The sequence below is a fragment of the Corvus brachyrhynchos genome, unplaced genomic scaffold (assembly GCF_000691975.1).
Source record: "Corvus brachyrhynchos isolate BGI_N302 unplaced genomic scaffold, ASM69197v1 scaffold56, whole genome shotgun sequence".
Lineage (NCBI taxonomy): Eukaryota > Metazoa > Chordata > Aves > Passeriformes > Corvidae > Corvus > Corvus brachyrhynchos.
Window position 1 is genome coordinate 9,010,092 of NW_008238664.1, and position 12,908 is coordinate 9,022,999.

The 12,908-nt window shown below is 39.8% G+C and overlaps 1 protein-coding gene across 8 annotated transcripts in view; it reads left to right on the forward strand.

Annotated features, from left to right (window-relative positions):
- ANKS1B (ankyrin repeat and sterile alpha motif domain containing 1B) overlaps nucleotides 1-12,908 on the forward strand; it is a 413,548-nt gene that overhangs the window by 387,653 nt on the left and 12,987 nt on the right. For 7 of the 8 annotated variants that reach the window (XM_017737794.1, XM_017737792.1, XM_017737789.1 and 4 more), the window contains 2 exons: nucleotides 2,054-2,125; nucleotides 12,593-12,679. In XM_017737794.1, coding sequence (XP_017593283.1) covers nucleotides 2,054-2,125; nucleotides 12,593-12,679 — 159 coding nt within the window. The remainder of the gene's footprint in view (nucleotides 1-2,053; nucleotides 2,126-12,592; nucleotides 12,680-12,908) is intronic. The other variant, XM_017737791.1, reaches the window with a different exon arrangement.

Sequence of the window (12,908 nt, forward strand, 5' to 3'; positions counted from 1 at the left end):
AAACCAATTCATTGTACTGCAGTCCATAAAAAACGAGAAAACGAAAAACCAAACAAAATACCCGCAAACCAAAACAAAAAAAAACAACCATCCAACCAAACAAGCGAAAAATTGAAGACATTAATTGCAACCTGCCCAGAGAAGGCTAAGGATTCCAAAGGTGTCAGAGACCAGGATCCAGACAAAAATACAGTTCAATTCAATATGCTTTTGTTTACTCTTCTAATTTCAGAGCTTGCTTTAAGTTTGTTGTTTTTCTTCAAGGGTGATGTCAAACTGTCCCATCAAATTAATGCCCAAACCCCTATCCACGTCACCATTGAGCCCCCAGCGGGACTCACAGCTGCTCGGTTTATGAATCTTTCACATCTGCAGTCCTCTAGGAATGCCCTTCATTCATGCCTTTATGCTTGTTCTTATCTGGTAGTGTTGGTCTTGCTCACTGGCCCATTTATAATGCCCTATAAAGTGTTTCTCACTAATTGCTGCATTGGCTACTGTCTACATTGAAATATTTATGCATTTTCTTGCAGGTCAGAGACTCCTGCAGTACACAGTGTAAACCGAAAGCTTTAAAGAAAATATCTCAGTTTCAGTCAGGAGACCAGAGAGCTGAACCAGTACACTCTGTTCAGTTCCAGCTTGCATTCATCTGTAATTGAAGTTCTTTTTGATAGGTTCTTGTCTAAGCTGAAGCTGGTTCACCATTTAGTTGGGTCAGCTTAAGCTGTTTCCAAGAGGAGTCAGTCTGGTAGAATGAGAAGGGTCAGCAGTGGTGGGCTGCAGCATCCTCCGGAAAGAGGCTCCTGCCCACAGTGCTTTCTCTCCTCCTGCAGCCTACTTACCATATTCTCTCAATGGCATGACTTCTCTTCAGCTCCCACATTGCTCACTTAGGACTGGAGACTTAGGAGAAGCAGTAGCTTTGTGCTGCAGTGAGAATACAGATAGAGACTTCTCTGTGCCTGGGGAAGAGCAGGTGAAGGGTGCCTTGTGCTCTCTGCCCAGTTAAGCCAGACTTGCATGTGACATCATACAGAAATTCAGAAACGTCCCGTTTGCACAGAGCTATAAGAACACATGCACACCAACAAAGGTGCATGCCTGTAGCATCTATAGGAGAAATGCAGACCATGGTGTGGCTTTGGTACAGCCCAGTTAGCAGTAACGAGACCCCTCCCTGCTAGGTGGGAATGGCAGGGATGATGCAGCCAGCTCCATCCCTGGAGGAGAAGCGCCATTCAGACGTGGTGTAGGGGGGTACTGAGACCTCAGAGGAGCAGAGCCTGCTGTCAGGGTGCAGGAGGGCTCAAACTGTGTGTGCCAACAAGTGACATAGTGAGGGAGAGGCCTATAGGACAGGGGCTGTGTCGCTGAGGCTCTGCCTGCCTTGTTGCCCTTGGAGATGAGCAGGCTCCTCTGAGGGCACGGTGGTTTCCAGAGAGCTGGGCCAGGACACAGCACCCTTCTGCTTCCTCTCACACAGCCCTCCTCCAGATCACTGTAGGCTTCAAAATAATAGTTCAGGGTCAGCCGTTCCTTAGGAAGAAATCATGGTTTAAACTAGTTTTAGTAGAGATTTATTTTCTCTGTTTGCTGACATCGGGCTCTGCTATTTGCACGTAAATTAGTTACAGATTGAGTACACTGAGGTTAGGATCACTGGTGGCCTTCCTATCCACGTTATTGCACACATAACAATAGCAGTTGAGCAGATGGCAGCTAAAAGCAGATTCTCCGTTTCTTAATCCAATGGCTTTTTAAGATGGAATCTTTAGTATATGTTTGTTGTTTCAGTAACTAAAATGATAAGCTCGAGGACTTTTGGATATTGTTTCAAAGGACTCCAGCTGATTCAATACACTTGTTGCTGTGCATTCTTGTCTCATGGGTTGATTAATACATTAACTCCAGAGTAAAAAAACTCTAAAGCAATATGTTAAGAAATTGACTGATACCACTAGGTTTTTTAAAGCATTTTTAGTGCATTTCTGCAGATGTTTGTCTGTTCTGGAATTTCAGTTAATTTAAGTTCAATGGATTTTTGTTCTAGTATTTAGGTTCTATGCTGGTAAAAGAGTTACGAGGCACAGAGTCAACACAGGATGCATGTGCAAAGATGAGGGTAAGTTTGTAAACCTACTTCTTTCTCTATTGTAATAGTATTAAATAACATCAATCTGTGATTGCTTGTACTGTATCCTTTTTGCTTTTGTAATGTACTGTTACCCATTTCCTTTCCTTGCTTTTACATTGGTATTCAATAGGAAATCTGTTCTGCCTTATATCTTAATTTGAAGTAATACCAGAATTTAAAGGTAAATTTTTATTTTGCACGTTGTCTCTAACAAAAAAACCCAAATGTATGTTAGTTTTCTCATGAATCTTCAAGTAGATTTCAAAGTACTGTCCACACAGTTTAAGCATGCCCATATCCAATTGTTTTACAAACAGAATTTATAGCTTTTATATGATAATCTAGATTGAATTTTCAGTGTTAAATATGTAGTAGCAAATATATTAACATGTTACCAGGCACACTGGTTTTTACATATGGTCTAATCCAACAGTCACATAATCCTACGGATACGTTTACTCATGTGAGTATTTCCTTTAATTATGAGTTACTTACATACTTTTTGATTAAAGGGTGAAATGGGATCTAAGTCAGTTTCACCTGATGGTGGAAAAGCAGCTAGGTTTCCTTCAGACTATTAAGAATATGTTTTCCTGTGTCTCTTTGGCCTGATGCTGGTTTGTAGAAAATTACAGTAGTCTATCTCCAAGAAATATTGCTGCTGGAAAGTCAAAACAAGCCACACCTGATTTATTCCCAACTGTAGTTGTAATAAGAACACACCTGTTCACAGCCATGGTGAACATATAATGGTCTGGTATCATTAATTAATGAAGAATATAATTGTTTGCTAATCTACCAAACATGTACAATTACCTAGGTGAATGAGCAAAATCTTTTCTTCTGTGTATCATCCGTCTCTTATGCAAGATGTCTCTGAGCACAAGACGTGACATTAGGATCTAGAAAGCTGGAATACGTGTAAAAATCATGCAATCAGACAACCATTTCCTGCTGGTTACACATGTGCAGCACACAGACTTTCGTACAAGCTGTTTTAGCTGAGGGCTGGCAGTAATTCTCAATTACTAGATTGCCTGAAGATCTGAGGCTTCTCAGCTAATTACATGCTAATCATTCCTTACCTGGCTTAAAGTCCTCTAAAAAAAATCCTGACAATTTGACACAGAGGGATCTACAATCACATACACATGTTCTGGGGAATTACTTGAGGCTACAAGCATACCATCTTCCAATCCAGTTTTGAAACTGTCAGGCTTAGCAGTTCAATTCTTTAGGCATGTGCCTGTGCAGAAATTAGGGCAGAAGTTGACACCATAGTAGCATATGACAACTTCAGTAAGTTTTCTGACTGAACTAGGAGGTTTAACATCAAAAAAGGCACTCTAAATAATTTATAGGCACCTTAATATTTATTTCTATAAGTAATAAGTTTAGCCAATTAAAATTATAAAACTGAAAAAACTAAGTGTTCGAAAAAAATTTAATTTAAAATACACATTTCCTATATAAATAGTGCAGTTACACTAGTTTTCTATAGTCCCATACAGGACACTTATATAATACAGTGGTGGAGTTTATGTACATTTCTTTTTTTATACTCTTTTGAAACAGTTGTTCTGTGAGAGTGTTTATTTTCTGGTTTGAGGATTTTTATTGCAAAGATATTTGAATAAAATAGTTTTTAATCAGGATTTCTACTATTCTTTCTATGTAGTCCTTTTAATCATGTTCCTATTCAAGTCAAAAGCAAGAATCTTTGACTTAATGGGAACAAATTATTATTTTAGCCTGTTTTGCAGTGAGAAAAATGTGTGGTTTTCCAAAACTTTCTCCCTCTGGATGTCTCCTGAAAGTTGTTGTTTGTGAATTGGGAGTCCAGGTTGTCCAAAGCCATCCTGAAATTTTGCTGTGATGTTCATTATTGTATTTAAGTAACCCTGGGTTGTCATTGAAAAGCTGGCTTCTGTTTTAGTTACATTTTACATTGAAAGGGACGTTTCACTTACCAAAAAAAAAACAAAAAAAAAAAAAAAGGTGAAAAGCTAGATACTTTATTTGTCTCTCAGGTACTGAATTCTTTACACTTGTCCAGCATCTCTAGAGTCAGTAAGATTTTTGCATAAGGCTGTACTATTTTGATAAGAGCAATAATTTTTTATTCTAGTATTTTATTTGTTTTTCCATGTACGTATTTCAAAACTATAGCATGCTACAATCTGAAACATGGTGGGTATGGGGGCAGTATGTCACATATAAACTTGTACCAGGTTGAAGTCACTCCCCACACTTTTTTTAATCTTTCTGGACTCAGCCACATAATGGTTTTATGGAGAATGTGTGAAAATTAGGTACCTAATTTTTCTGTCTGTGTGGCTTTTGATTCTCCATCTTTAACCTAATGCTTCTCAAAAAAGTGTTGACATTCACTGGATGTCTTTCAGTCAGCAGGTACACAAGGATGAAAGAAGTGTATCAGTGAAAAAAAATACCTTGATCTTCCTTAATCATTTATAAATACAGAGAAACAACAAAAATGGCATGTTTGCTGACTGCAGATCCCTCGCTGTTAGTTGTAGATGCTCCCAGGGCTTTCAATTATTGCAATTGATGGTTTTGGTTCTCAAGGGAAGTGTCATGTGGATATCCCTTGTGTCTCTCTGCAGAGAGGCTTACAGCAGCCTCCTTCTCTTGTACCTTAAGAGTGAAGGGAGATCCTAAATCTTCTATAATGTAAAAAAAACCTCCAATAGTAATTAAAAAAACCCCAAAAACCTGGGAATTTTTACCTTAATAACTCTTCTTGGCAATCTACTGTGCTACTCAGCATTGTGCAGCAGTGTGCTCTAGCAGGGCAGATGATAGATTTGTTTGGGGAAAATCATGAGGATGCAATAGCTTGAGCTCAACATTGGGGTCAAGGTTTTTTCCCACCCAAACTGCAGATTCGTGCAACCACACAAAATTATGGGTATTTGCCAAGAACTTTACTTTCCCATTCATATATTTGCACTCCTTTATATTTTATGGTTTCTTACTTGCTTCCAGCTATTTTCTGTCATAAAATCCCTCTCTAGTGGACAGCACTGTGTCCTTATCTCCATCCCCACCTGCTGTAAGCTGACCTTTGCTACTTGGAGATTAAATCTTGCTGTGCTGGCCAGAATAGATTTATTAATTATATTTGAGAGATGCCTTCAAGAAGCTAAGAGCTTTCATCTTTTCCAGTGTGGAACAGGAAATACTGCAAGTTGCGTTTTCAATCAGATTGCTGCCTTCATTGCAAATTATCACAGGAACATGAATGATAAGTAAGATGTGTTTGCATCAAAATAAAGACAAGGGATAAAGTTAAATTTGAGCCAGAAAGAGACTTGTTCTGTAAAGAAGACTTCATCTAGCATTTACACATCTGAATTCCTTGACCAGGTGGGAAGGGGATTGTTTTATACTTACTGGCACGAGCACAGCAGCAAGGTAGACTCTTTCTTTGCAGCAGTGTTAAATCACTGATGTTGCATACACCAACTGAACAGTCTAAAGCAGTCAAATATTTACTGCAGCAGTAGTCCCTTCCCCCCAACGTGCAGCTTTTCCCACAACTTAAATTTTGTTCTTGGATCCTGCCACCTTCCTGAGTACTATATTTCTTTCTTAAATATTTTCTTGTTAGAAATAGGTTTTTAAACTTCAGGTCAAAGTTCTGAGGAAGCAGCAATATAATTCTGCTCACAAAGCAGGTATTTAAATGTCTTTCTAACTTAAGACCAAAATGTCAAAGTTGGAATTGCTGCAAAATCTGCTTCTCTTATCTCTGGAGAGGAAGGTGAAGCAGAGTTGATTCACTGAAAACAGGCAGCATCTGGGGCCTTTCTTCCTCATTTCATTTCTTCTTATATAAAGAAGGAACTGAATTTAGATGACAGTTTCTCTTTGTTTCTACTAAATCCTTTCTTACTTTTCAATCTCCATTTCATTTTTCCTCCAAAAGTAGAAGTGCAGAAGCCTCCATATGCCTCCTGGTGAAACTCCCTAGGCAAATACCATGTCAGGATCAAACACTGTTTCAGGATTTAGATTCTTCAGTCTCTGCTCTCTTGAGACTTGTAGCTCTGCCTCTCTATTGTGTGGCCACTGCTTTCAGCGGATCTGCAGTGGAACGGGCACATGGATATTACACAAAAGTTAAAAATAAGTAGTGGTGGAAGATCTTACACACATTCAGTCTCTATGCACATCCACATTGTGTTGTACCATGTTCTTCAGAGGATTGTACATCCTTGAATTCTGGCTGAAAGGAATCTAAGGGGCAGGAGGAATGCAGAGGAATGTTTGGAGATGTTGCAAAAGACAAAAACCATCTCGCTCTCAACCAGGCGCATTGCAGGTGCACTCCAAGTGCAATGTTCATATTAATGATGTAGCTTGGAGACATCCACTAATTGTAGAGAAGTAAAGAGTTTTGTATCACAAGGATTGCAGATGTAGTTTTATTCCAAGAAGTGTTAAATTATGTCATTAATGCATTTTTAAACCTCTTGGACTGAGAGAAGTCAGTAAATATTTTTTAAAAGGCAGATCGTATAATTGTATTTAAATATTTGTTAAAAGGCAAATTGGCTTCAAAACTAACTGGTCAAATGTGGACTTAGACTTTTTATTTCAATTTCATCTCATGCATGATCTTGTCAAAGTGATTCATTCAAGCTCCTCTTCCCCAGCTGGTCGAGGGAGGTGACTATCCCACTTTACTCTGTGCTGGTGCAGTCTCACCTTGAGTCCTGTGTGCAGATTTGGGCACCGCACTGTAAGAAGGATATAAAGCTGTTAGAGTGTCCAAATTAGGGCCATGAGGATGTTGAAGGGCCTTGAGGGGAAGCTGTGTGAGGAGCAGCTGAGGACACTTGTTCTGTTCAGCCTGGAAGAGACTGAGGGGAGACCTCATTGCAGTCTGCAGCTTCCTCATGAGGGGAAGAGGAGGGGCAGACACTGATCTCTTCTCTGTGCTGGCCAGTGAGAGGGAATGGCCTGAAGTTGTGTCAGGGGAGGTTTAGGCTGGATATCAGAAAAAGATTCTTCACCCAGAGGGTGTCTGGGCACTGGAACAGGCTCCCCAGGGCAGTGGTCACAGCGCCAGCCTGACAGAGCTCAAGAAGCATTTGGACAACGCTCTCAGGCACAGGGTGTGACTCTTGGGGATGGCCCTGTGCAGGCCAGGAGTTGGATTCAATTATTCTTCTGGTTCCCTTCCAGCTAAGACTTCTATGATTCTTTGAACTGCTTAGTGAAGTTTCATAAGCCTTAAATAAATAACAGGCTTACAGGTATGGTAGTAGGTGATACCAACAGATGTTTCACATGTTTTGAAATGTGCAGTCTGATGCCATTTAGAATTAATAGTTGCTCCCAGTTTGGGAAAAAGTTCAGATTCTTATAATGAAGTGGATTCCAGTACATAACTGAATAGAATTGCCAGCTACAGTGTTCATATAGATATTAAAAATCAATATAGGACTGAAGATTCATTTGACAAAGTAGAAAGCCAAGATGAAGACTTAAGATTTTACAGGCTCATAAACTTTTACTTGGAATTTATTTAGGTATGGGATTTCTAGTGACTTGTCATAGCTGAATAGTGTTTCTTTACTGTATATTTGCAATATCAAATACAATTACATATAAACCTAAAAGTGAACCTTTTCATTTTGGCCACTGTGTGAAAGCTGAATCAGGTATATTTATATATAGTATATTCAGATATATATATATATATATAATTATAAATACATGTATAAGTGCATTGAGGTGGTCAACGTGACAAAGTAGAAGTACTAGGGTGTCCCATTTCCTTTTGTCAGGAAATAAATAAATGAGATGCAAGATTTTCAGAGTGGGCTGTGTTACACCATGTGCTACAGTTTATCAAGGGAATGTGTGAGCTTCTTACTTGGACGCCATTCTATGTGTGTTTCTGAATTTCTTATTCGGCTGCTTTGTGTGTGTGTGCTCTGAGATAGCATGGTTTGTACACTGCAGGAGCATTCAAAGGTTTTGAATTAGTGCTCTCAGTTCTGCACAGAGTAAGGTATTTAGGTACAATCCTGTCTTGAAAGGGTTAAAAGCCCTTCAGGGTTGCAGATTTTGTATTTGATTTTTAAAAATAAACCACTAGTTTATATTACTTTATTTAAAAAACAGTCCTCTGCCTCTTAAGTCATTGTTAATTACCTTGATTTGTTAGGCACACTGTCAAGGTGGATCTCAAATTAGTTGGATTTTAGTTTATATTCTAAATAAATGTCTAGCAGTTCTGTCCAGCCTTTAACTCAAAATCAATATGCAAGTGGAAATGCTTTACCATACTTAAGATAATTTGTAGTACTACTGTAGTATGAAAATGAGTTTAGACTCTGGATATGAGAGTGATGTTTTTTTCCATGAAACTAAAGAAAATCCATGAACAAGATGAGAAGCAAGATTGCACTCCCTCTCTTGCTCTCTCTGGCACCACTGGTCTTGCGTCGCCTTGTGACCCATTTCAAAAGGAGGAATTGGGAGCAGCACTGTCCAAGCGTGTGCAGGTTTTTGGCACTGTCCTAAATAATGGCAGCTGTGAGTTCAGATGCAAGCTCAGAAGAGTCTTAAATTCAGACCTTTATTGTAAAAGCAGTCACTATAGTAACCAGGCAATTATGCAGAAGGTACCTTCTACCTTCTTCCACTGGGCTGATCTCCACTGTGGGTGCTGAGGGGATGAAGCAGCTTCACTGCAGCAGCTGCATCAAAATACAGACAAGACTGGTACTCCTGATGTTCCTTGTTCTGAAGAGAAAGATGCTCTGTGTCTTTTGAGAAGTCTGGGGAAGCTGCACATATGTCATATTAGATTCAGGATGGTGATGCTTTTTTCTGTCCTCCTGTGTACGCAGACAAACCTGTTTTATGGTTCTTGAATTATACATCGCCTGCTTTCATGTAGTCACCTACCTGTCTTGCAGCAAGGATTTCAGAGGTGGGACCAAAGCTCAGTCTCTCTAGCAGTGCAGAGACTCCTGGCTGCAGGAGCAGTGCACCCATGGAAACAGGGCATGCACATCTGTCCTGACATAGGTGACCAGCTGATCAGCAACAGGCACTGGCAGGGAGCCTGGAAGAGGCTTGCTGTTCACCCAGGTGATTCTCCTGAAGAAGTGCATTGAAATTAAGAGCAGTTACAGTCACAAACAATGCAGTTCATAGGAACTATGACCAGTTCCAGGCTAGTGAGCACTTGCCCAAAGACAGTGTCCTGTCACTATGATTGCTTCTACGTGAGATGAAATCTAATCCTGCTACTATGGTATGAACATGCCTTGGAGCATTAGACCATATGTCAGCATGCACATGACATCCAATGCCAGCCTTCAGCTGTGGCTCCTGTAACTTTGGCTCAAGTCCATATGCTTCCCACAGAGACACCAGATGGACAAGAATATTTTGTCATCTCATTGTGTCCTCATGGAGTTGATACAGTGGCTAGAACCTAAAAGCCTGAGGAAAGGGAATACTGACTCCTGTGTTCCACCTTATTCTCAGATTCTGGGCACAGACATGGGCAGAGATGCCCACTTGGCCTGCACAGAGGTGTGAAATGTCTGACCAAGAAAGCTGTGGGACTTCATCTCAGCATCCTAGAATTCAGAGCCAAAGCACCTACAGTGCCTGAGCAAAAGGTATTCATCCTGTATCTCTGAATTCTCACGTTACACGTTCTGGCAGACAACTCCTTCCTTAAAAAGAAAGGAACAACAAGCGAATAGTGTGAGCTCACCATGACAACTCAAAACTGTTGAAGCCTGGAAACTGCTTGGAAATAATAATTATCTGGTGGGCTTCAGTTACTGTATCACTAAGAGTCGAGCCAGGCAATAGAGCTGCGTGTTTTTCTTGATGGCACTGTCATAATAACAAAGAATGTTATTCCACTGCCCAGCTGTTTGTTTCAATGGGAGTACAAGTGCAGAATTGTTACACCAGATTATAATTCTACACTGGACTGCAGTCTTTCAGAACACCTTTGCACAAATCCTGGGGTTTGTATGGTTTACAGGCTGATGAGGAACATCCTGTGCTCCTTACCAGATGAGACAGTTTGGTTTAATAAATTACAAGCGTCCATCAGTCTCTGATTCATTTCCTAATTTGCCAGCTGTAATTTAATAGCATCTTGGTGAGCTATTTCACTCAGAGACAGTCTTCTGGCAGTTTGCAACCCCAGTTAAATACTAGAGGTCAGGTCTGGTCTAGACAAACCCAGGTGAATGTGGAGCAGATGAAGATGATTAAATTATGAACTGCAGGTCTAGAGGAAGGAGGTTATTGGTACAGTGTGGCCTGGCCAACAGGATGCTTCACCTTTATGGCAAATAGCAGATGGTGGGAATTATACCGAAAAGCTGAGTACCTGTGTTTGTATAGCACATTGGAGAAAAGGAATTTTGCTGTTAAGGAGGTAATTGCAATAATCAAAATGCAAAAGAAAGCGCTCTTGTGTGTAGCTGTTGGACTAGAATGAAAGGACAAAAGTTGGATGATTGCTGCCTTGCCAGATGATTAAAGTGATATTGTCATATTTGTGACTATTTTGTCTAGTATGAGCATGTATGGGGTTTATTGCTTGTTATTCTGATAGCTGTATGTCCTGCAGCTTCTGTACAGTCACTGTCATGCTTTCTGTGCATTGAAATTGAATTTTATGAAAAGGTTCATTTGAGATCTGTTACAGTGACACACACACACACAGGTAGCTGTTTGCTCTGCTTTTGGCAGGGATACCATTTCTTTCTCCACTCAGTTCAGAAGCACACAGATCAGATTAGTGTCTTCAGATTTTGTTAAAATTCTTCAGGATGTTTTATCATTTAAGCTTTCATTTCTTAAAAGTGCCGAGTATTCTGGGTGAAAGGAGTTTTCTCCAGGATAAATTGACGCTTGATTGCTGTCTCAAGTCTCTCGTCATTTGATATGGAGAGATCCAGCAAGTCCTCTCTATTACACGGACGGGTGGGGCCCTCCTTGAAGTTTAATTAGAGGTTATAGTCTTCATGGCCCAGACGCTAATTGCAGAGTGTAGCTGGATCTGTAGCTTAGAACTTTACGCTGACAAAAATGAAGTCTTGTTTGATTCTGGGAGGATCAAGAGCCAATAAGGAGACATGATTACAGGGTTGGTTTTTTTTGTTTTAAGCTTCTGTTTGTTTTGCTCTCTAGTGTTAGCATCACCTACTTTTTCAAACATATTTTTTTAGTTACTGTTTGTGTTTTCAAGTTTCTATCTCTGCTGCTTTGGGTTTTTTTGAATAATACAAAGCCACCGCTGCTACTTTTGTTCAGCTGCTTTAATGATATTCCTATGTGCCAATTCTAGACTTCAGTGTGTTTGCACTCGCCTTCTGTGTGCCGATGTTTCTTCGTGTTTGCCTGTAACTGTCAAAAGTTCAAGTTCATTTCCTCTCAAGAAAATATTGGATTGATCTCTGTGATTGTTTGTAGATAGCTCCATAAATAAGCATTTTCTGAGTGTTACCTATTTATCTATAGTAGTTTTATGTAGAATAGTCTAGTCCATCATTGTCTTCCACCTTAAAAGAACTCAAATCAGTTATAAACTATTATGCTGTATTTTGGGGTTTTATTTGGTTGGTTTTGGGGTTGTTCTAGTAAATTTAATCTGTAAACTAATGAACATTTTTTTCTGCAGAGAACTTAAATCTGCTCCAAATATTTTCCTATTCTGTTCAGTGGGAAATATATTTGCTGTGTGCATCACACTGAAGGCACACAGAAGCAGACTAGCATAAAAGGAAAAACAATCTTACAGGAGGGCATGAACTGTAGGTAGGAGAACCTGGCACAGAGAGAATGCAGAATAAGCCTGTGTGCTAATTCATGTGTAAAGCAGCTTCCAGTAGCAGCTGCAGTCGAAGTGTGGAGTGACAAGATACAACGCTGGGCTGACGGATTGACTGGCAGGCCTGGCGGGCTGCAAGGATACCTCGTGCCACAAATACAACTGTGAAGAAGGGAAAACCAGGGAAATCTTTCTAAATAACAACTAATTGCAGCAAAGAAACAGTACAACAAGAAGTACTGTGCTGTTGATTCTTACAGCTGGGAAGGGCAGGAGAAGGGGAGGGAGGCAGCAGTGGATGGGGCATATCAGATAGATGTCCTAAACACACATCTTTTGGGAAACACTGGTTGCATGACTGGTCTTTTTAAGCCTGGAAAAGTTGCTTTATTATCTTCCCACTGTGTTATGAAAAAGGAAAATTTTTACCATCCTCATAACAAACTTAAAGCTTTTTTTAGTTTTGTAACTATAAGAGAGCATAAATTGGGAGCTGGCTGAAGAAAAAGTAAAATATTTGTTTAACTTAGGTATTTAATTAGAAGAAGAGAGCACTGTTCTTGCAATGCAACACAACTCTAATAATATCTTCATTTTGATTTCAGAAGTCTACGGAACAGATGAAGAAAGTACCAACTATTGTCCTATCTGTCTCTTACAAGGGAGTCAAATTTATCGATGCCACAAATAAGGTATGTGCAATTATTCAATATTAGGTTTTTTTTCTCACAACTAGGAAAAATAGTAATACCTATGAAGGCCAGGCCAGAGAGGGGACAGATTTGCACTTCGTGTTTTCCTCTCCTTTTTTTCTCCTCTTTTCTCCAAAATGGGTATAATGTTATTGTCATTCTCCAGAAACTCAGTCTGGAGGACAAGTGAAGCAGTTTTAATGGCTTATTTGGAGATCATTGCATCCAG